The sequence below is a fragment of the Impatiens glandulifera genome, chromosome 1, assembly GCF_907164915.1.
Source record: "Impatiens glandulifera chromosome 1, dImpGla2.1, whole genome shotgun sequence".
NCBI classification, from domain to species: Eukaryota; Viridiplantae; Streptophyta; class Magnoliopsida; order Ericales; family Balsaminaceae; genus Impatiens; species Impatiens glandulifera.
Window position 1 is genome coordinate 148,809,558 of NC_061862.1, and position 24,841 is coordinate 148,834,398.

The window sequence follows — 24,841 nt, forward strand, 5'->3', positions numbered from 1 at the left end:
TATTAATATATTTATTCATCATTTTATTAAATGTATATATTTTAAAAACAATAATTTATAAAATATAGCTGAGGTTACACACAAACTAAAATAAATTAATGATCAACAATAAAAAAAAGTTTTATTTGAGATAAAGGATGTCTAAATCAAATATTTTTATTTAAGTTTAAATTAAATAATAATAATAATAATAATAAAGAACAACAATGAAAATTCAAAGCGTGAAAAGACAAAGAAGGCCCCACTTGTCCCAAATAAATACAAATGACTTACTGTGCTGCATACTTTTTTAGGTGACTTGTTTTCTTTAAATGATAAAAGTTTATATATATATATAATCAGAAAAAAAATGAAAAAAAAATAATAATACAACTACATTATGGCCTTGTTCGGATTGGGGTTTTTTTAAAAACCTATAGAGGGAAAAAGGTAATGATTGGTGATGATTTTGAGGAAGTGATGATTATTTTTGGTAAAAAGACTTAAAAGGTATTGTTATATATGAATAAAATAAAAAATAATAATTTAAAATAGAGGGTGTTTTAGTATTTTGGTTAATGAAATGAGTGATGTGATTGTTGAGAAGTGATTGATTGGAAAATTGACTTGGAATGGGTTTTTTAAAAAACCCAAAGAGAACAAGGCCTATCAAATAGGTTTATTATTGATATATTTTATTATTTAAATTTTTACAAAACTGTATTCTTTTTAACATTTAATGTTAATATAGGTGAGAAAGACATAAATAGAAATAAATTTTGAAATAGAGGAATGATAACCACAAAATCAAACAGACCGACAATATACTCATAAAAAAGGTTTCTGGCGGAAGAGCATGGGAGATATTTGTATACACAGTAGAAGTGAAAGGAAATGGGTACTAATTGAAACAATTTATTGATTTATTTTGGCAAGATTTTTTCATTTATTTGAATAATAAATTGTTTAGAAAATTTGAATTAAATAAAATAATATTTTAAAACAAAATTATATTATCATTTATCAAGAATTAATTAGATATTAAAAAATGAAAATAAAACTCAAATTGAAAGACAATAAAATATCATTTTCCTTCTGATTTGAATGTTAAGATTATCCTATATGAGATTATAATTTTGTTTATTGAGATTATTTGGATCTAATCTCACTTTAGTTAATAATCAATGAAACTTCCTTCATATATAATTATTTATAAACTTTAAGTCAAACTTTATAAAAAAAAATTTAAGTTAAACATTCAAATAGAAAAATTAGTTATTTGAATTAATTTATTAAATGAATATTTTATATTTAAAATATAATTGTATAAATAATTTAAATGATTTTAGTTAATACAATTTATAAAAAATAATACTAAATCAAACAAATAAACTTAATTAATATTATTTACTGAAAATTTAATTCCACATCTAAAATAATTTTAACTAAATCTAACATTATTTTCTTTTTTATTATTTAATTTATTAATTAAAATATATAAATATATATTTTTTTATTTACTACTTATTTTTATTTATTTTTTAAATTAAAACTGAATTAGATTTGAATTATTAAAATAATTTAAATAATATTTCACTTCTCTCCTCTATTGTTCAAATTATTAATTAAAATATTAAATTATTATTATTATTTTATTTTTATATATATCAATACACTTAAAGTCTATTTTTAACGAAATAGAGTGTTTTACCTCGGTTATTGTGGAAGTTCCTAAAAAAAATTATTTGAATAAATTTTTTAAAAATCAGTTTGATTTTGTTGATTAAAGACTAAAATGCTTTTAATTTATTTTTTCTCTCTTAAATGTAAAATATGTGATAAATTAAATATAAATAATTAAATAGAGTGTATTTTTGATATTTTAATAAATTAAAAAATTAATTAAATAAATAAATAAATAAAGTGATGATTAAATTTTAAATAAAAATTATCATTTAATTACTCTAAAAACAAAAAAATCAAACAAATTCTCATTGTTAATATAATTCACATTTTTTTTTTTAATTTAGGTTATCCAACAAAGAAATACATTGCTTTTACTTATTTACTTTTTTTTTAAATTCTTCATATATCATAATACTATCCTACTATAAAGTCTTGGATTCGAGTCTATCTACATAAATTGGCTAAATACATTTATAAATTAGGTATTTAACTTGCATTAATTAATCGCACTCTAAATACAAACGGAAAATAAAATCCAAAGTATACGAAAAACATGTTCAACAGATTATTTAAATACCTCATTCTAATCAAACATTCTTTCCCTCCACTTCTCATTAATCATTCACTCAATTCATTTATCAAAATCCTAAAATACTTTATATTTAAAATCATTTTTTATTAATTTTTTATTATTATATTTTAATATTAATTTTAAAAAATAAAATAATCAACCTTAGATATCTCTATTTTATTTATATTAAATTTAAATTCTAAATATATAAAAAAAAATCAATTAAAATCCAAAACACCAAATAATGAAAGATCAAACAAGGTCTTGAGAATTCACTCGGGCAAGGTGAGACTTTGATGCGAGTGCGTAGTGACTTTTAAAGGATACACAGTAGAGTGAGTAGAAGAAAGAAGAAGAAGAAGAGATATGCGTGAAGAAAGATCCAAACCAAATAGAGAGAGAAAGCTTGAATCTTGGTGATCAAAGTATGGAGTTTTTGTTTTCTAACCCACAACACCACCAGCAACAGCAACATCTACATCTTCAAACAAAAACAACAGCAGACCCCTGTTTTCACTTGATAGAATCGCCATTGCCCTCATCTCATTTTTAAAAGTCACGGTCCTTTGTGTTGTTAGGAGGAGAGTCATGGACCATTGTGGTTTCGAACCCTACCATGTCCCACAACAAAGCAGAAGAGATAAGCTCAGACTAATTTCCCAATCCAATCTTCTTCCTTCTCCTCCTCCTCTTCTTCCTCCTCCATCTCCCTTTCATCATCCTGATTTTCACAATTCCATCAAACAAGAAACCAACAATTTCATGGGTTTCGTTTACAATTCCCACAATTTCATTTTAGATCCACAAAACCAAGATATTACTACCACAAACAACCCATTTCTATCATCACTTCCACTCCCACTCCCACTTCCACTTTATCCTCAAACTACTCAACACAATCACCACCAGATTCAACCGCAGCAGTCGCAGGATCACGACGTTGTCTATAGAACAACGACAGACCAGGTTTCAAACGGCCAAGGCTTGTCGCTTTCTCTATCTTCAAAGCAAACAAACAACAGTATTAATCATTTTCAGAGGATTTTCAATACTAACAATGAAGATAATTTGTTACTACTGTCATCTAGAAGCTCCGTTCCACTTGGACCCTTTACGGGATACGCTTCGATTCTTAAAGGGTCGAGGTTTTTAAGGCCTGCCCAGCTTTTGTTAGACGAGCTTTGCGATGTTGGTAATGGAATTTACACAGCCGATAAGTTTGAGAATGATGTCGGTTTACCAGATCCTTCGTCCGATGATTTCAATGGAGATGGACTTATTGATGATACCCTTTGTTCTAATGAAGGAACTAATCGTCAGAGGAAGAAATCTACACTTGTTTCCATGCTCCATGAGGTAATTTTTTATTAGATAAAACATTCTATTTAGTCAATCTTTTTACCAAGAACATCAAATTTCAGTAAAAACCCTTTAAAAAAACAAGTTCATTGGAGAACTCAAACATGATAGCCATTGTAGACTGTTGTCAGTCTGATCTGCATCATACTGATTTACTTTGTTTTTTTATGAAGGAAGATAACAAAATTGCTGTAAAACCCTAGATAAAGTTGTTTGGTACAAGTTTTTTACCTCAGTAAATTTTGAAATGGGTATTTGATTATTTGAAAAGTATCTAATAAATGGGTTTTCATTATTTTTAACTAAATCCATATGAATTCAATAATTCATTGATCTGGATTCTTGATGAAGAACTAGATGCTACTTAGAGAGAGAGATGTTGGAGTGTGTGAAATCATCTTTTTTGGAAAGTTAATAAGAGTGTGAGGAATATATGCATAAAGATTGCTATACTAAAGTGTCTGACAGCACAAAAAAGAGTTGTATAATGAGTGTGAATTTGATTTTTTTAATTTAATTTTAAATAAAAAAATTCTGTCTAAAAAGAATTAATGGTTTTATGATCTATTCCATTAAGAACTTCCTAATTTGAAGTGAATTTTATTATAAAAAAATCCTTTGGAAAGATCCACATTCCTTATATAACATATTGCTTTGGTTTCAATTTTCAATCTTCCTTTGGTTATGTTCTTTATGAGTGGCCACCATTTGATTCTCCCATGTGAATAATGACAAGATATAACTTTTAATTATGAAATAAACTATATATATATATATATTATATCATATAGTTTAATACCTTTGTGTTTTGTTTTTAGGTTTACAGAATGTACAAATTCTACTACCAACAGATGCATGCTGTCGTAGCCTCGTTTGAAACCGTGGCTGGTCTTGGAAATGCGGCCCCTTATGCCAATTTAGCTTTGAAAGCTATGTCTAAAGATTTCAGGAGCTTAAAAGATGCAATAACTGATCAATTACAGTCTTCTTATAATAATAATAATCAAAATGATGATGATCTTAGTTCGAGTTTGGGAAATAACTCGAATCCAGCTCTATATCGTAAGTCTGTTGTTCATAATAATGGTGATGGTTTTATGGATCATCAACCGGTTTGGCGCCCACAAAGAGGCCTTCCTGAGCGCGCTGTCACCGTTCTAAGAGCATGGTTGTTTGAACACTTCTTGCACCCGTAAGTGATATTCGCGATTGAGATAATGAAAACAAGTTTTACATTCAATGTTTTAATTTTTAATATTTTCTTTTGAATGATAATATTATCAGTTACCCCACGGATACAGACAAGATTATGCTGGCTAAGAAGACTGGTTTATCAAGGAGCCAGGTGAGTATGGTTGAATGAATTCATATGTTTTTAGAAACCTAAACCATCAATGATTAGGTTGATACTTTCAAGAGTCATAATTGATGTTATTATGCATCTTCCATATTTACTAAACAGGTCTCGAATTGGTTCATCAATGCTCGAGTGAGACTTTGGAAACCGATGGTGGAAGAGATACACATGTTGGAGACTCGACAACAATCTCAGAAAACCGAATGTCAAAAGGATCAACACCACCCCAACAACAATCATCTCCCAATTGCCACTTCCTCCCTTGATCAAAACCGCCTTAATTCCATTCAGAAGAGTCATCAATTAGAACTTCCATCCAAACGAGGACGAGATGACTTTGATTCTTCTTCAATCGGCCATCATCAAGAACAACAACAACAACCCGTAAGTGTTCCTTACGACAACCTAGGTAGTTTCCTGGGAAACTCGAACAATGGTGGTGGGAGTGTTTCGTTAACTCTAGGGCTACATCATCAGAATAACGGGATGTCTCTAGTACCAGATCAGACATATCCAACTGTTCGTCGGTTGGGACTCGATGTTAACATGAACAACAATAACAACAACAACGAAGGGTACATGTTTGGCGGATTTGAAGGTCAGAATAGACCATTTATTAGGGAGATCATGGGTGGGCAGCTTCTGCATGATTTTGTTGGCTGAAATTGAATGATAATTTTATGATGAGAGGCAGCAGTATTTATTTATTATATATTTATAAGCATGAAACACAAGTGGCTAGCATGAAAGAATAAAGTGTTGGCTGCATATTTGTGTTCTTGGGGGGTATTTTGGGAAGAGAACATGCGCAATGCCCATGCATGCACTTTAATTTGTTTATTATATCGATCTCTTGAACTTTGTAAATTCCTAAGAAGGTCAAGATTTGATTAGTTTATTTAATATATGAATCTATGTACTTTTAAAAACATGTTTGTCTACTTTTCAAGTAAGTTATGTTTGGACCTACAAAATGGAATATGGGTGGATAGATCTGATTAACAGTTTCAACAAGTCTTTTAGCATCAATTGGTTGAAAACTCAGAAAACTCTAGTTTTTACACTTTTGTTATTTTTCTTGTGTCGATTAACTTGATCCAAATATAAAGGTTGCTTCCAAAAGAGGCGGATGCTTCCAAAAGAGGCGGATTTCGATCATATGAAGCCAGCTACCTTCATGTTCACCTTAAGTTGAAACAGAGAATTGACAGTTACCAAAAATTTCTGATATGAATGATCCAATTACAAAGAATATGTCTAGTCTTCTAATCCATGAATGAATGAAATAACACTTCTAGAGCATCTGATATTATTTGATGTTGTAACAAACAATGACAAAAACCATAAGGTAGAAATGAGTTATATTAATCAATAGATATACAGTTTGATAACAAGGCATGTTGTATAAGAGCATATAAAGAAGTTCAAATTCAATGATAATATCAAACAAAGGCAATCAAATGAATAACTGTACAGTTTCAATTCACAAGACAACAAATATCTTTAAAAATCAAGACGAACGCAGCTGATCGTCGCAATTGAGAAGGGTCGTAAACTGAGACTTGGAATAACTTTCCCTATTGTTGATTATATCCATGTAATTTTGAAGCCTATATCGTTCTGTGCTGGTGAGTGAGAATGGTGGGTTAAGAATAAGTGATTGTGCGTCGACTAGAAGGAAGGCCAACAAACATGTCGCTTTCGAATAGAGAATCGCTGCATTTTGCATATCGCCCATGCATTCATCCACCTGTCATACATTGTTTCATTTTGATCAAATTATATGTTAATGGTGAGTAAGAAGACTGAATGACTACTTACTGCACCATGTCTGCCAAAAGCAAGTGCAGATTGGTAAATTGTTTCCATTGCATCTGGCATCTCTTCATTTCCTGATAATACAGATAGGAGAAACTCATTATTTTTACCAAATGGTGGTATTGTGTGTATGTACAACATTTAAAGCTCAAATACATACCATTCTCGACCATCTTTGCAAGATTCTCAGCATTCCCGAGTTCAAGAAGAAATGTCCCCTCAATACGAGAGCAAACACCTGGATGATTATCCTTCTGCTTGTGTCTCTTATCAACGGTTGATGCAGCAGCTTCTGTATGGCAAATATTAAGCGCTTGCTTCCATATTGCAAGGATTACAAGCTGAAGGGAGAATGCTTCTAAATGTCTTCCCTTCTCAACCTTTCAAAAGAACATAGAACAAGAAATATTTGCATAAGCTGTAGAAAAATGATTCCACAGTTAATTTTACTTCTTGCCCTTGGCTTATTTCTCAACCAAGAATTACCTTTTCAGTTACTAATTCAGTAATAGCAGATGCGAAATGTTGCAATGACTTCATCCTGGCTGTGCAATCAGTTGATGGAGCCGAGTCATGACTATTAAAGCTCCGTTCAATAGAGCCAGAGTTCATTCTCATGGATGGCTGTGGCTGTTGTAGACTCCCCAATTTACATGGCTTGGAAGCACTTGTAGGAGAAGAAGACACATCTAATGGGATATCAGGTACAAGAACATACTCCTGATCAACGAAGTCGAATGAATCAGGAACTGCAAAAATCAATGCAACCCGCAAAACAAGTCAAAAAACGCGATTTGATAAAAAGATGAAGTCATAATAAGATATTCCCAACAAGATGACATGGAAAGAAAAGATTCTACTCTGATTGTTCAAATGGAGAAAGGAATTCTAGAGTTTTTCAGAAGTCAAGGCGAAATGAGGAGGAAGTTTGGAAAGATCAATTTTAGTGGGATTACAATTACTCACCAGAATTGGCTCTTCTGTAAAGAATGGGGGATTGAGAGTGATGAAATTATGAAGACCCATAATCATCATGTGAGCTGACAAGATAATCTTTTTTCTTTATGATGTGTTTTGTATTCAAATGAATACTTATTTGAATTTGTTTTTGTTTCTGCTTATGTTTGTAATGTAGGGTCAAAGCATGTTTTGATTCCCGAAACATTCTTGTTTTGTTATGCTTCTTTGGGTTTTAATAAAATGACATAAGCCGTTTTCCCAAAAAACAAAGAAGATATTTCCAGCAAAGAAGTTGTTACCTATCTGACATGAAGCCGGTTGTGGTCTTTGATCAGTCGATTTCAAAGAGGCTCTTGGTTTTTGCTCCGGATATTTCCAACTGTTAAGGCCAGCACTTTTTTGCTTATATAAACTATTCCTATAATTGGGGGTGAAGTCCATATTCACCAAAGTGTTAAACTCTACTTTCTTGTCAAGAGACGAAGACTTCATGGATGGAAGCCTTAAGGTAGGAGATGCATTAGATTCATCTTCAAGACTGAAAGGCAAAGCATCTTCTTCAGACCTATCTTCTTCTGCGCTATTTAAAGTATTGCGCTCATAAAGAGAAACAGTACCTATTCTTCTGGGTGCCACTCTACTCCTGCAAACACCATTTTCTACTTCACATCAAAGTGGAGAAGCCTTATATAACTCAAAAAATCAAGTAAACAACAATTTTACCTTAAAATATCGTCTTTGTGTCTTAACGATAAAAAAGGATGATTAAAGAACTCTTCAAATGTCAACCGTTCCACTGCAGACACCAAGTGAATAAAAGAAAACTGAAGCAGAATCATACATGAAAGAATTGTCCTTTTTATTAGTTTCTTATAGTGTCTTCAATGTATAAAATACTAGAAAGGTCACGGTATGAAAAAGATACCCAAGAACCTATTACCATGTCACATTGTAGTTGTGAAAATACTAGAAACTTGTCTAAATTCTTTCAGTTCCAATGATTTGTAAGACATTACAAGTTTGATGCTTGAATACAAAAACTTTCCATCAAGTTATTGAATGGACCTATTTGGACAACACTTATGTTTCATGCATTGGGATTTCAAACCGAATGAGAAACCACCACCAAATTTAGGAATCCGTGGCAGACTAATTTTAATTTCCAAATGTGATCCCATCTGGATCTACATTCGGATGAGAAATCTGACATAATATTTTAGTACCTGGATTACGGCGAAGCAATTTTCTGCACAAATCCATGCTCTCAGGACTCAAATCCTTCTTCTTATCTGGCGGAAAATGTAAGTCTGTTGATTTCATGATATTGTCAAATAACTGCAGGATGCATAAAGATTAAAAATATGAGGTAGCCAGAAACCATCAGAAAAACAAAGAAAAAAAGTAGTAGATGAGTAAAAGTGATAAATTGTAAGATGAAATGAGAAAGGTGAATGCGACCTGTATCTGGTTGTTTCCAGTAAATGGAGGTTTTCCAGTTACAAGCTGAAATAAGATGGCACCAACACTCCATAGATCTGCCTGTATTTCCAGCTAACTGTTAAGTAAAAGGATATACGAGAGGCCCCATTTGGAAACACTACATTTTTTTTTCTGTCATATATCTCATCTCGGAGTGGATTCAGATAAAATCACGTCAGAAAACAGAACTTGTTCACACAAATTCACGGATTTATTGACGGTTTCTCATTTTTATCCAAATTCAGATCCACATCTAGAAACATAAAGTGTTTCCAAATAGGCCTACATGGAAAACTTAATGTCACCTTTGCATCATATTTCTGAAGTTGCATTATTTCTGGAGCCATGTAAAGTGGAGAACCACACAATGTTTCAGCAAGGCCTTTAGGTTGAAGAGGTCTATAACAATAAAATCATGTCAGAAGAACAATTCAGTAAATCAATCATGAGCAAAATTTGAATACAAGGAAAATGCAATTTCTGAAAGTCCAGTAACAGGGTAAATCCTTTACCTTGCAAATCCAAAATCCGCAATCTTGAGGGTGGCATTGTCATCATTTGCAGAAAGCAGAAGATTCTGTCCGCAAATACAGTTTTTCAGTAAAGAGGAAAATAGCACATGATTACCATAAATGTTAAGGCAATAAAATTATGTAAATGAGATTCACAGGAGAACATAATATCAGATAACCAACCACACCAACGAAACTCTGAAACCGTCTTCCTTTTAGTTACCAACATCAGTTCACTTATTAAGCAGATTTTTTCACCAATTTTTATTTAGATTTTCACCAAATGAAATACAATCAAATTACAGTCTATTTGAACTGAGGAGGTGTAGAAACATACTTGTGGCTTCAGATCTCGATGTATGAGGTTATTATCACGCAAGATTTGTAGACCAGCAGCTGCAAGCCCATGAGAATGGCACAAACTCAATTCTTTTTACATTATTATCATTAAATTAAATTGCAAAGGGTAAACCTTGAAAATTTACCTAGCTGCTGCATAAAATGTTTAGCTGTAGCTTCCGACACTCTTCCATGGCGTCGTTGAATAAAGATGGACAAATCACCTCCCCTGCAGTACTCTAATACAAAATATATCCTTCCAGTTTCCTGAATTACACCCGCAAATAAAATAAAAATTCCGTTAACTTGAACAGAAATTGAACCTCAAGAAAGCTAGAAACGCTGTTGATGGTCAAATCTCGAAAAAGGAATTCGAAATAGATGTCAATCTTACTAATTCAATCAATTCCTTGAAACATAATCAGTTTAGATGGAAATGTAATGTAGGCTAATTAAGTAACATGGCTTGGATCGGCCTCAATAAACAAATTGGCAGCCTTAAGCTTAATTTTACTCAATTTTCACTAAAAGTCAGCTAACTAAGAGCAATCAGTTCATCAATTTAAGGCATCTTATTGTTCAACTATCAATCAATTGAATTGGGAAATTAAAAAGAAAAAAGAAGATAACCTCAATGATGTCGAGTAATCGAATAATGTTAGGATGATTAATCTTCTTCAAGATAACAATCTCGGACATAAGACTTTCCTGCAACTTCTTATTCAACCTCCCAGTTATAACTTCCTTAATCGCGACCTCCTTTTGATGAACCCTATGTCGAGCTAGCCACACGACCGAAAACGAACCAGACCCAATCTGTTTCTCCACCACATAATCTCCTACAATCCTCTTCTCACCCTTGTCAGATTGTGCCATGATCGAATCAAAGGAAGAACCTTTCTTGCAAATTTATGGATGAAAGAACCTAGCTTTAATCACCCATCTGCACATATGGAGCTAAACAGATCAACGAGACGTGAATCGGTAAGACTCTGTTCTTTTCCTAAATGGGGGTTTGTCTTTGCTTATGGGTTATGATTTGTTTGCTTTATTTCTTCGATTTCATGTAAAGTAATAAAATAATAAAAACAGTATTTTTGGCAGAATGTTGTCAAATTTAAGGATAAGTTTCTTTCAAATTTAAAAACAGATTAAAAAAAAAAAACACACACACACACAAGGTAAAATCAATCTAATTTTTCGATTAATCGGTTTAGGGTTTGTTAAACAAAATTAAAAATATGTTTCTTTTTCCCCACTCTTTTATGATTGTTTTGCGCTCATTTATTTGTTTTTTTTTTTTCGCTTATACAATTATAAGTTGGGCGTTTACCTAATAAAGCACATAAAAAATTATAATCAAACACAATTTTACTTTTAAGTTCAATTTTTTCTTTATTTCTCTATTCAGCCTTTAAAATTATGATCTCAACGTTTTTCTCTCTCATTATTTTTAAATATTTTTTATTCATTCTTTCATCTATTTCATTCATTTATAATTATTTTATTCATTCTTTCTCATTTATTTAATCTATTTCTAATTATTTTATTTATTCAATATATTTATAATTTTTTTAGATGAGTGATAGAGGGAGGGAATTTAGTGAGAGAATTTAGTGAGGGAATGACGTGACATCACCTTCATTGGTTGAAAAATGTAAAAGTGGGAGGAAAGAGAGAAAATAGAGAAATTATTTGATTTTTTCATTATGCCACGTCATTCCCTCATCAAATTCCCTCACATAATCATTTCTTTTTTTTTTATATATTTATATAAAAAAACACACATTTAAATATATTTTTATTTATTATTTATAATATGTGCATATTAATATATAAAATAGTTAAACAAAATATGAAATATAAATATATTGTAATTTTTTTTATTTATAATTATAATTTTAGAAATCAAACTAATTATTTAATAGTATGTATTACAATTGAGATGAATCAAACTTAACCGGAATGCAAAATGAATATAATACGAGAAGAATATGAATTGACAATTGAAAAATTAAGTGGATAATACTAGAAGAGTGAGAGAGCTCAAATATGAATTGACAATTGAAAAATTATGTGAGAGAGGGAGTGTTGAAAGATGAAAAATATATATAATAATAATAAATTACTTTCTTAATTCATATCATTATTAAAAATATATTATTTTTTAATTTAAGTTATTTATTAATATTTAAAATTATATATTAATAAATATTTATAAAAATTAATATATTAATTTAATTTATTTTCAAATATATACTATTTTTTAATTTAAATCATTTATTAATATTTAAAATTAAATTAATAAATATATATAATATTAATTATTATAAAATATTATAAATATAAAAAATAAATAAACTGGAAGTATAAGCTGAATCAAACAATACACGAGCTTAACAATTAAATAAGCTGAAATCATATCAAACATATATACCTAAGAATAGGCTGGATAAGCTAGATAAGCTGTCGTAAATAAGCTGAATCAAACAAGCCTTATGTTTTTGCATTATTTTCCTCATTATAGAAACTAACCTATAGCATGTATATTTGAACAAGTATTGATATAAAAATTGAGAAAATAAAATTATGCGTTAAAATATGATAGCATTTTTAATTTATTCTCACATATATATTCAAATTAACCACAACAACAATTTGAACATTTTGAAAATTAAGCAGCATTATATATATATATAAATTAGTTAGTTAAAAAATTGAATTTATATTGTTATAATGTTATGCGTTAATCAAATTTGATGTTGAATGTAAAATATAAATTGTTATTAGTTTAGTTGGTTAAATGATTTATTTGTTTTTGATAGATACTTAGTTTGCAAGTTCGAAACATGTTTAAAACATTTTTAATTTTATTTTTAACCATTTTAAGTTTATAAGTGAGTCAACTCACAATCCGACTCAAGTATTCATTTACTCTCACATTTATATTCAAATTAACCATATTCTCGATCCGGCCATCCGGACATGAAAATTAAGTATCATATATATATATATATATTCTTTCTCTTTTTAAAGATTTTTTCTGTTTTGATCGATTTACTAGTTGTTAGACTTTTATTTTGTGGTATTAGGTGTGATCCATTAAGTTATTGTTGCCATGTTGTTTATTGTTGCCATGTTGTTGATTGAGGGGAAAAGATTCTCTTTTATTTACAATACTGCCCCTCTGTTTGGCAAGAGGGAGCACGCTACATTGGTAGTAGGGGTGGCCAAAAAATCCGATCCGAAAGACCCGATCCGTTGATCCGGCCGATCCGATCCGAAAAAATCCGTATCCGATGGATCGGATTCGGATATCGATCCGATCCGATATTTTTACCGGATTTCCGGATCGGATACGGATCGGGCAAAAAAGATTTCGGATATCCGAAGCCGATCCGGTCATTTTTAAAATTTATTAAATAAATAAACCCAAACAAAAATATAATTAAATAAATACAAATCCAACCAAAAATCTCTCTCTTCCTATATTTTCCTTCATGTTTCTCTTTACAAACCCAAATAAAAATATTATTAAACAATTACAAACTAAACAAAAATCTATCTCTTCCTTTCTTCTCTTTACAAACCCAAACAAAAATATAAAATCTCTCTCTTTCTTATGTTTTCTCCCATTTTTCTTTACAAACCCAAACAAAAATATGTCTCTTTCATTTGTTTTTCTTCCCATTTCCCTTTAGATCGGTTCTCAAATCGTCATTATTCATAATTGAAATCCATAATAGAACAATTTCAATTTTCTAGCATATGAAAAAAATTAAAATATGAAAAAAAATCGGATCAGCGGGTATCCGGCTGGCCGATCCGATCCGATCCGGTATTTTCGGATCGGATAGTGGTCGGATACCGGATCGGATACGGATCGCAATTTTTGAAAAAAATAAAAGCGGATATCCGATCCGAAATACCGGATCATATCCGATCCGTAAGTTTGGCCACCCCTAATTGGTAGCAGAGGATCCCTCTGTTTGGCAAGAGGGAGCACGCTACATTGGTAGCAGAGGATCTTAGGGTTGATTGAAGAGTCGTGTCACTGTTTTTCTTAATATCTATTTCAAGATGTCACTGTTTTTCTTAATATCTATTTCAAGATCCGGCTTCTTCGTTGTTGATATATATAATTTATTGTTTTTTTGTTTGCCTGTTCAGCTTACTTTTTTATTTTTGTTTATTTAAATGTCATCACAATATTTTTGATGTTTTAACTAATATTTGGATTTCATCCTCAGTTCTTATTAAATTTGGGTTTGTGTTTGGACTATAATATTTTGTTGTGATATTTTCTTATGTATGAAAGTTAATGTTTATAAAAAAAACTATTATAGATATTTGAGAAATATAAATAATAATAATATATAATTATGAAATCTTTACTTAACAAATTTATATGCAATTCTTTATTTGTTTATTTTGATTTTAAAAAAATAAGTATATTTATTTTATGTAGCAATAAATTTTACCGACTAAACTGACTTTCTAATAAAACAAACCAAATCAATTAATAAATAAAATTGGTTTGAGAATTTAATACCGACTAAGATGATTTGTTTGTATATTTCAGTATACAATTCAACTGAATCAAAACAGTTTCAATATTCAATTTAATTCATATTATAGTTTTGAAGTCTAACATTGCGAAATCCATTAAATATATTTGGTATACTAATAAATTATATGTATTTTTTTATTTCAAGAGTATCTTTTGAGTTTAGGTTATGGTGACCTAATGGATTATTCGAGTGTATTTTTAGTCTATTTTCTTAGAGAGAACGACACTTAAATTTGGGGGTTATATACCACTTATAAACTTAAGCTTTTTTTATATTAGTATTTTTTAAGTAGATAAATACTTGATTTCTGAAAAGTTTAAATTTATATTTTAATAATTTATTATTGCCAGAAACAAACAAAAGGATAAGAAAAACCATCAAATGTTTTTTCTTGGGTCATAGTGGCTCGTCAATTTGGGGCTTTGGCATCGATCAAATTTACTTCAATAAAAATATGAAAAATTCAAATTTGACTTATAGTATGCTTTTTATAGTGTTATCACTAGTCATTACAATATTATTTGATCAATGAATTTTTTAAACTCAGCCTATATTTAATTGAAAAATGAATATAAGAACTTTAGTTATTAATGATTTATAATTAATATATATATATATATATATATATATAATTTTTATATGATCTCAATTGTCAAATAAAAAATAATTAAATATTGAGTAAACAAGTGACCAAAAATTGGAAATATTCACGTTTTTTCTCAATTTATCATACCTTAGCTAGAAACCATTATTCTAATAATTTCTTGTCACTTAACTATTTAATATTTATTTATTTTATTTGAAAAGTAAGTAAAAGAAATTAATTAAAATATTGTTTCAAATAAAATTTCGAATTCATCAAAAAAAAATCTCTATTACTCATCCCTCAAGTATATTGAAATTATCAAATTATCCTTAAAATTCTCTTATGAATTTAAATATAAACGGTATTAAATTATTTTAAAACAAAATATCATTAAAAACAAAGAGATAATAAAGAAAAACATAAATAATAAAAATAAAAATATTAGATAATGAATGGACCCTAGACTTGGGCATATTTGATTAGCTGGATTTCTAAAATTGAAGTGTGTTGTTGTAAGTGGATATAGTTTAGCATTTTGTGATTCAAAACAAATTATGATGGATGAAAAGTTTAATGATTTTAATAAAATATTTTTTTCTTACAAATAGTATTTTTTTTTTTTTTGAGTAATCTATCAAACTATTAATTTAAATGATATAATATTTTTAAATAAAAAAATTCTCACGAAAATTCAAATCTAACTCTAAAACTTATTTTCAAAGGAGACACTTAAAAAACAAATGAAAATCAATGTTTAGTATCAAAATTCTAAAATAAGCAAATTAAAGGTGAACTTTTTGATTGGGTTGCTCCTTTTGTATTTATGCAATCATCGACCTCCTATAAATAAATGTAATTGTCAGATACTATTAATCAAAATACACATGTCAATGCTTTATACATTAAAATGGGATTAAAACTTTACAAGTAAGCAAAATAGTGAAGACTTAAAAAAGTTGTTTGATCTTAGTTTTTCTTTTTTTGGTTTTATGGGTTTTAGATAAAATTTTGTTTGATTTATTTAAAAATGAATATTTTTTAAAGTTTAATGACTATTTTACCTTCTAAATATATGAGAAAAATATATTAAATAAAATATATTTTGATATTTTAGTAAATAAGATGAGTAATGAAATAAATGAATTGAGGTAAAATATTAGTTTTAGATAAAAAAAAAAAATCACTGTATTTTATAAAAACAATTATAATTTCTTCTAAATATTTCGTTTTTTATTTTGAACTATGAAGATTTTAGCAAATAAATTCCTTATGATGATTGATTTTCTTTAATAATTATATGGAGAAATGATAGTTTCGGGACCAGAAAAGTTGATTTTAGGACCAGAAAAGCTGGTTTCGGGACCAAAAAAACTAGTTTTGGGACCAAAATTGTTGGTTTCATAACCAGAAATGCCGGATTGGGGATCAGAAATGCTAGTTTCGGGACCAAAAATGGTAGTTTCGGGACCAAAAAATGTAATTTCGGGACCAAAAAATGTAATTTTGGGAGTAGAAAATGTGATTTCAGGACCAAAAATGTTGGTTTTGGAACTAGAAAAGCTGATTTCGGGACTAGAAATGCTAATTTCGGGACCAGAAAGGCTGGTTTTGAGACTAGAAAAGCTGGTTTCGGGACTAGAAAAGCTGGTTTCGAGACCAAAAGAGCTAGTTTCAGGACCAGAAAAGCTGGTTTTGGGACCAGAAATACTAGTTTCGGAACCAAAAATGCTGGTTTCGGTACTAGAAAGGCTATTTCGGGACTAAAAGAGCTAGTTTCGGGACTAGAAATGGTGGTTTTTGGGACTAGAAAATGTAATTTCGGGACTAGAAAAGCTGGTTTCGGGATTAGAAAATGTGATTTTAGGACCAAAAATGTTGTTTTCGAGACTAGAAAAGCTGATTTCAGGACTAGAAATACTAGTTTCGGGACTAGAAAAGCTAATTTCGGGACTAGAAATGCTGGTTTCGGGACTAGAAAAGCTGGTTTTAAGACCAGAAAAGCTGGTTTCGGGACCAGAAAAGCTGGTTTCGGGACCAGAAAAGCTGGTTTCGGAACCAGAAATACTGGTTTCGAAACTAGAAATACTGGTTTTGGGACCAGAAATGCTGGTTTCGGGACTAGAAAAACTAGTTTCGAGACTAGAAAAGCTGATTTCGGGACTAGAAATACTGGTTTTTGGACCATAAAAGCTGGTTTTGGGACCATAAAAGGTGGTTTTGGGACCAGAAATGCTGGTTTCGAGATTAGAAAAGCTAGTTTCTGGACCAGAAAAGCTGGTTTCGGGACCAAAAATGGCTCTTTTTTACAACCCTAATTGATATTGTTTCTGCAGCTAAACCCAAAATGTAATTAAACCCTAATAACTAAATCATAAACCCTAAACCAATCATATAAATCCTAATCATCTTAACCTTAATCCCATGCACTAAACCATCAATGCTAAACATATTCGATTATAAAAAGATCAATACATGGTGTTTTTACTTTGGAGTTGGTGTTATTTTGTCGGATGATAAACCTGCATCTGCACCAACCTGAAGACGAGAAGAAGTATGAAACGGAAGATAAACGGAAGATAACGAACGATAAATAAACGGAAGAAGACTTACCATTTCGATCGATCAAAAGAGATGTCGATAAAATGAAAGAAGAGAATCGCCGGTAGGTTTTGGGTAAATGAAACGAAAGAAAAAGAGGGTTTTGGTTTTGGGGAGAAATGAAACGTTTTAATTTATTTTATTTTTTTTGTCTCCCTCTCCTACCCACTGGCAAGACCTTCATTGCTTTCGCTAACATTTCGTTGAGTTTATTATTTCTCAAATTTTATATATAGATATATTACTTAATATAACTAGCGAACAAATTATTTATATTAATTTATCTCCCAATATCATCCAAATAATTAGGATATACCACTTCTAAGTAATTAAATATTATAATATACTGGAGTATAATTGAATATTAAAAATTGACTGATCCAATAACAAACTTAATTTTCTGGGCCCATACATTAATTAAACCCTTATTTCTTCCCTAATTTGAATAAACTGATCCGGGATAATGTTTTTTAATAAATTATATATATATATATATATAGATTTATTAAATAAGTAAGCTTTGTTCGGTTAGTTTTGGAGTTAAACTGCCCCTCAATGAATGTTTATAAGTTTTTTCGATTCAGGTTTTGCTTTTACACAACACTAATAATAAAATTTTATTTGGTAATCAAAAAAAAGAATATATATTAAAGTTACAATTCCAAATTAAAAAAACAGTAAAACAAATCGATTTGAATTCAATAGAAATTATAATTATAATTTTAATTATATTTATATTTATATTTAATAATCTTAAATATTTTATAAAATCTAAGAATTAGAATTAAACCATGTAAGAAACAATCAAATAAATTTGATTTGATATAAAAACACATATGCCAAATTAAAATTTAAAATTTGAATGTGCTTATTGTATAAAATAAATTGACTTATCTATTTTATTAAAATTAATGATAAAAAAAATATAAATAATTGATAATTTGATTTTCAATCAAATAAAATAAAGAAAGTTCAAAAGAATATGTTTATAAAAAAGGATAAAATAAAATTTATATAAATTTTAATAAATGTAAAATAATCTTAGTTTTATAATAAAATAAATAAAACTAGTCTATTATTTTATTTACGTTGACTAGTGGCAATAACATAACATAATTTAATTAGTTAAAAAATTAATTTTTTTTTTCAACAATTATGTGAAATCTATCTTTCCAAATTCTTACCTATCACTCATTTAATTTTATTTTCATTCAAATTAAATTGAGATTATGACTTGGGAGACAAAAGAAATTATTAAATTAGAAAATAGATCTTTCCAACTTATTTTTGAAACCCTCAAATAAAGTTTATTTAAACTTGTCTTATTCTTTTTTATTTGCATTAGTTCCAATCAAAATAACTCTATAGTGTTTCCAGTAAAAATTCAAGTTATTTATCATTTTATTTATTTAGGATAATTTATTTATAAATATTATTATAACGTCTTATTAATTAATAAAGATTCATTGATTATAATAAATATCAAATATTAGGATGTACGATGAAATTATGATTTGGGTTTCTTTGTTGAAATTTTTTTTAACACAATAAAAATTATTAGAGAATTTTGAAAATTTGAATTTTATTTTTTGGTAGGAAAATAAAATGATTTAAAGAATAGTAATGTATAATGATAAATTTATTTATTTATTTTAAGTTAGAAAATATTTTAATTAATTAATTTAATGATTTGATTAATAATTAAGAAGTTAGATATTTAATTATTATTTTTATTTTAAATTTTTTAAACTATAGTTTGTTAGTAAAATTATAGTTAAATTTATAAGATTGAAAAATGTATTTTATTTTTAAATGAGATGGATATATCATGGATCTAATTAAACTGAACCACTAATTACGTTGATTTGTGTTAATTGGATTAATAAATAAATAAGAATCTTATTTTTATCCTGAATATTTAGGAATCATCATTTTATTTTTTAATTTATTTAGTCAGATCTTATTAATTTAAGGTAAATAATATAAAAAATAGAAAATGACATTATAAGGTAAATTACATTCTTAAACCAATGTAACTTTGACCCTTGTTTTCCCTCTCTTAAGTGTTCATCATGAGATAAAATATCAAAGAAATGAATCGTGGAAGCATGCTGAAATAAAATATCAAAGAAATGAGCCCTCTCTTACTTAAGTGTTCATCATAGGGAAAATATACATCTTGTTGAGGAATAAGAGAATGATTTCTTATTGCCAAGTGAGCTTCATTTATTGCCATTTTTGCATGAATAAATGAACAAATGATGAGACAAAGACTACTACTGTCACGGGTTTATGACGAACCATTTCCTGTTTTACCCACTTTTCAAGTAATTTTTGTAATTAGTGAATTTAATGTGAAAAATATGTAATTAAAAAGTCGATTAATGATTTAGAGAGAAAAATGTGGGTAATTTAGGAATGTGAATGAAAAAGTGGATAGTTTGAAAAATATTATTTGAAAGAAAGGTAGAACAGAAATTGGTTTGGTTTATGACTGAATGTTTTCAATTCCATTTTTCTATGAATAGATTCAATAGTGATAGCAATCTTACAAATACACTTACCCTTCCCTTAAAAGATAAAAATTAAAACAATTCCACAACTCCACGTAATAACGTATTAAAGTACAAATCAATTGATGAAACCCATCAAACAAAAACAGAACAAAAAAAAATCGTATAAACCACTCCATCAATAATTTCAAACCCATAAAAAAAAGACCAATCACCAAATTTAAAACCTTTTAAATTAAAATAAATAATGATGGCTTTCTACCTTCAAAATAAATATTAAAATAAAAAAATATATATAAAAAATAACCATTTAAAGTTATATTTTTTAATTAAAATATTAAATAATTTAATAATAATAAAATGAAAGAAAAAGAAATAACTTATTATGATCCTATTTTGATATTGACATATAAAATAAAAAAATAATAATCTCTTTTTTTAGTAGTGTGACATGTAAAAATGCTAAGGTACTAGAATAATAGATAAATGACAAACTATTTAAGTGTAATAATTATAACGAACAAAAAATAAAAATAATGGGCTACTTTGAAAGTATTTGCAATTTAAGTTATGTAAAATGTAATAATTATTATTTATATTTTAAAACAGAAAAAAAATTAAGAAAAACTGAAAAGTTAATAAAAAACTGTTTGAATAAAAGTGCTGTAAAATAAAATAATAATATTTTTTTATTTTAAAATAGAATAATATATCATAAAAATCTGATAAAAATTGTAAAATAAAATAATAATATTTTATTTTAAAATAAAAATGTAGCTAAACAAAATCTGAATATTAAGAATAAATTATAAAAAAATTCAAATATCATCACCATTTAACACGTTGCTAATTGAATGTTTTATTTGTTAACTTAATATTAATATTATTATGTATGTTAATTAAATAAATAGTATTTCTACAGTTTTATTTTATTAAAATAAAATTAACTATATAATAATTAGCTAATTTTATCTAAATAAAATTATAAAAAAATGAATTTTCTATTCATTATTCACTTACAAATATTTTATTCAATTTAATCCCATTTTTTTTTATGAAATAAAAAAAAAATAACCTCACTTTTTACTTTAACGAATTTTAAAAAATTTTATTTTTATTTTTTAGATATACAATTAAAAGAGAAATTCAATTGTGTTTACTAAATGAAAATAAAATAAATTTTTATTTCAACTTTTTTTAAAATAATTTATTCAATTATTATAAATCCGAATTAAAAATTAAAAATATTCTATATAATCTATAAAACTAAAAATAATCACAATAATTTATTATACAATTATAACATTAGTTAATTATTAATTCTAGTATGATGTTTCAATACTAAAATCATTTTTATAAAATAATTACAATTTAAATTTTGACCTTACACAAATTTAATTTAAATAAGTTTTACACAAATTCAATTTAAATAAATTAGACTGTAACTAATCTATTTTTTCTCTGGCTTTAAAACTTTTTTCATTCCGATTATATTCATTTCGATTGAAAGGCAAAATTTAAAGTAAACAACCATTTCAAAAATATCTGATATACTTTGAACAGCTAACCATCATATGCCACATATCTTTTCAAGCAATATTTAATAATCATTTCGAGGCAAAATTTAAAGTAAATAATCATTCAAAAATATCTAATATGCTTTGAACAGCTAACCATCTTATACCACGTATCTTTCCAAACAATATTGAAATGATTCGTACTCTCCTTAAACCAAAATCAAAACACCGTAAATCATCCAAAAAATCTGACTGGGGTGTTTTGAAATCTGGAATAATAGAACAAGTCATTTAATAATATTTTTTTGAATATCATATCATCTATATTACATAGAAAATAAAATTTTTTCTTCAGTTCATTCTTCCTGCAAAAAAGATTAAAACAAAATTAACACAATCAAATATGGAAAAAAATTCAAAGCTAATTATTTAATTTAGTAAATGGTAACATAAAACAAAATTAAAAAAAAAGCATGAAAATTGTATATTTAAAGTGATTATTATTAAAATAATTAGTAATATTAAATAATAATATGAAAGAAAAATCGGCAAAAGGTAAAGTGAAGTGAACAAAGCAAACAAAGATGGTCGGGAGAATGATTGTTTGGTCCGAATTCATGAAAAATGTTGTCTCTTCTTAAATGCGATTTCTTCTTCCTTTTACGTTGTTATAGAGCCGAGCACCCAATGGTTGGTTATTGGTTGGTTGTCCTCTTGCGCTACCAGCTCCGGCTTCCAAAGAAGCATTAAAAACGCAATCCAACCAAACCAAACCAAACCATTATAGGATGGGCCACTCACTGTCCGAAAAGCCAAAGAAAAATGAAGAATTTGCGTATAAATTTTAGATTCTCTCTCAATCAATTAAAATAGACTGATTTAGATGGTAAACACAAATGAGTGATGAAGAAAATGAGATGAATGGAAGATGGTAAACAGAGATGAGTGATGAAGAAAATGAGCTGAATCGAAGATGATAAACACAAAAAAATCGAATAAAATTTTATTACTCTTTCATGTCTTCAAAAGGAAGAAGTAGGGTAAACAGAATCTCTTTTTGCGCTGGTGTTTAAATTAATTCTCCGAAGCAGGTGGAAGTGGGTTTATATATATATTAGTGAGGAAAGGTGGAACCGTTGGATTTCGAGAGGAATCAATGGTGGATATTGTTGATCTGTGTGGAGAATGGTTGTTTATTTATAGCCATAGATTGATTTAGATGGACGGTTTGATTTCGTGGAGGAGATTGCGAGATGTTATCTTATCTTTCTTTTTCTTTTTGGATTGCGAAAGTGACAAGGCAGGCAGGCAGGCAGGGAGTGTATTGTACAAGATAAATTATAAGGGTAAGTTTGATTCTTATTACATGTATGTATGTATGTATGTTTCAGAAAAATTCAATTGGTAAATTTGATTAACTCGCTCACAATGGTTAATTTGAATTCGGCTCAGCTTAATTATTTTTTATTTATAAGATTATATATATATAATATGTATACTGATAATTTTGAATTTTGGAACCTTGGGCCTTGTTCGGATTCGGGTTTTTATAGAGGGAAAAATTTAATGATTGGTGATGATTTTGAGGAGGTGATGATTATTTTTGGTAAAAAGACTTAAAAAGTATTGATATATATGAATAAAATAAAAAATAATAATTTAAAATAGATGGTATTTTAGTATTTTGGTTAGTGAAATGAGTGATGTGATTGTTGAGAAGTGATTAATTGAAAAATTGATTTGGAATTGGTTTTTTAAAAAACCCAAAGAGAACAAGGCCTTGTTTGATTTTGGACTAATAATTTGTTGATTTGACAACACTAAGGGTCATTCATGTACACCCGTGATGTCCTTCTTTCTCTTTAATATGTCAGGCCTGTTTGGTTTGGTTTTGGTTGGTATTCATTTATTAAAACTCTTGTTTTGGTTTGGTTTTGGTTGATATTCATTTATTAGAATTGGGACATAGCAAAACCTAACATGGAATTTCAAATCATCTCTCTATTCATGTTTTAAATAATCTTTTTTCTAAACTACCCACTTTTTTATTCTTTTTTTTAAATTACTTATCTTCTCTTTCAAAAATATTAAATAACTCTTTAATTATTCTTCTCTCTCTTAACTATTAATTAACTACTCTCTATCAATTAATTAATTAAATATATTATATAAATATTAAAATAAAATAAAATATATTTAAATTTTATTTAAATTTATAAATATAATATATATAAACTCTTTTTTCTTTACATTTAAATAACATGGCAATCTTATTTTACATTATAAAAAGGAACCATTTCCTGTCCTACCCACCTTTCAAATAATTTTTCCCAAACTACCCACCTTTTCATTCACATTCCCAAACTACCCACCTTTCTCTCTCTAAATCATTAATCAACCTATTAATTAACTCAATCTCTATCTTAACCCACTAATTAACTCTCTCTCTCTAAATCTATTAATTAGCTCCTCTCTCCCTTTCAACTATTAATTAATATCCTCACTTTTAAACTATTAATTAATTCAATTGAAATATATTATATAAATATTAAAATAAAATAACATATGTTTTATTTTTATTTAAATCTATAAATATAATATATATAGTTCAAATTAAATACACTAAATTAAATAATTTAAATAACTATTATAAATTAAAATAAAATAAAATACATTACATAAACGGGAACTTGAAATAAAATATATTACATAAACATTAAAATAAAATACATTACATCACAATAAAATACATAACATAAACATTACAATAAAATAAAATACATAATAAATATTAATCACGTCAATATACAATAAAATAATAAAATGCATATTTTATCTTTATAATTCAATTTTTTATATATTTGAAATTGCGACGTTTAATGACCTTCAAAATGGTCAAATTTATTGTCAAAGGTCAAGAGAATTATTTGAAACTGTTGAGAAAAAAACATCATCACACAAGGTTATTCCATACAATGAACAAAGAGGAGTCTTCG

At 27.9% G+C, this 24,841-nt stretch overlaps 3 protein-coding genes and 1 long non-coding RNA gene across 4 annotated transcripts; 2 read left to right on the forward strand and 2 right to left on the reverse strand.

Annotated features, from left to right (window-relative positions):
- The first annotated feature begins 2,579 nt into the window (after window positions 1-2,579).
- Window positions 2,580-5,881, forward strand: LOC124920096 (BEL1-like homeodomain protein 9). The gene is made up of 4 exons (XM_047460502.1): window positions 2,580-3,592; window positions 4,414-4,787; window positions 4,880-4,940; window positions 5,058-5,881. The coding sequence occupies exons 1-4, from the start codon at window positions 2,825-2,827 to the stop codon at window positions 5,613-5,615; spliced, it is 1,761 nt and encodes a 586-aa protein (XP_047316458.1). The 5' UTR covers window positions 2,580-2,824; the 3' UTR covers window positions 5,616-5,881.
- Window positions 5,882-6,367: 486 nt separating this feature from the next.
- LOC124920097 (serine/threonine-protein kinase ATG1c-like) lies at window positions 6,368-11,083 on the reverse strand. The gene is made up of 13 exons (XM_047460503.1): window positions 10,691-11,083; window positions 10,207-10,327; window positions 10,059-10,117; window positions 9,722-9,786; window positions 9,515-9,608; window positions 9,189-9,269; window positions 8,954-9,065; window positions 8,454-8,526; window positions 8,030-8,373; window positions 7,257-7,519; window positions 6,931-7,150; window positions 6,774-6,844; window positions 6,368-6,702 (listed from the first exon to the last, which is right to left on the reverse strand). Exons 1-13 carry the CDS (start codon window positions 10,934-10,936, stop codon window positions 6,463-6,465), a joined length of 1,989 nt encoding a protein of 662 aa, XP_047316459.1. The 5' UTR covers window positions 10,937-11,083; the 3' UTR covers window positions 6,368-6,462.
- A 5,544-nt stretch (window positions 11,084-16,627) lies between these two features.
- LOC124910268 (ATP-dependent RNA helicase glh-4-like) lies at window positions 16,628-17,532 on the forward strand. Its single transcript, XM_047450895.1, has 3 exons — window positions 16,628-16,650; window positions 16,746-17,200; window positions 17,261-17,532. Exons 1-3 carry the CDS (start codon window positions 16,628-16,630, stop codon window positions 17,530-17,532), a joined length of 750 nt encoding a protein of 249 aa, XP_047306851.1.
- A 4,406-nt stretch (window positions 17,533-21,938) lies between these two features.
- On the reverse strand, window positions 21,939-22,908 carry LOC124914638. The gene is made up of 2 exons (XR_007096823.1): window positions 22,856-22,908; window positions 21,939-22,645 (listed from the first exon to the last, which is right to left on the reverse strand). It is a non-coding gene; the product is annotated as an uncharacterized LOC124914638 (long non-coding RNA).
- Window positions 22,909-24,841: the final 1,933 nt, after the last annotated feature.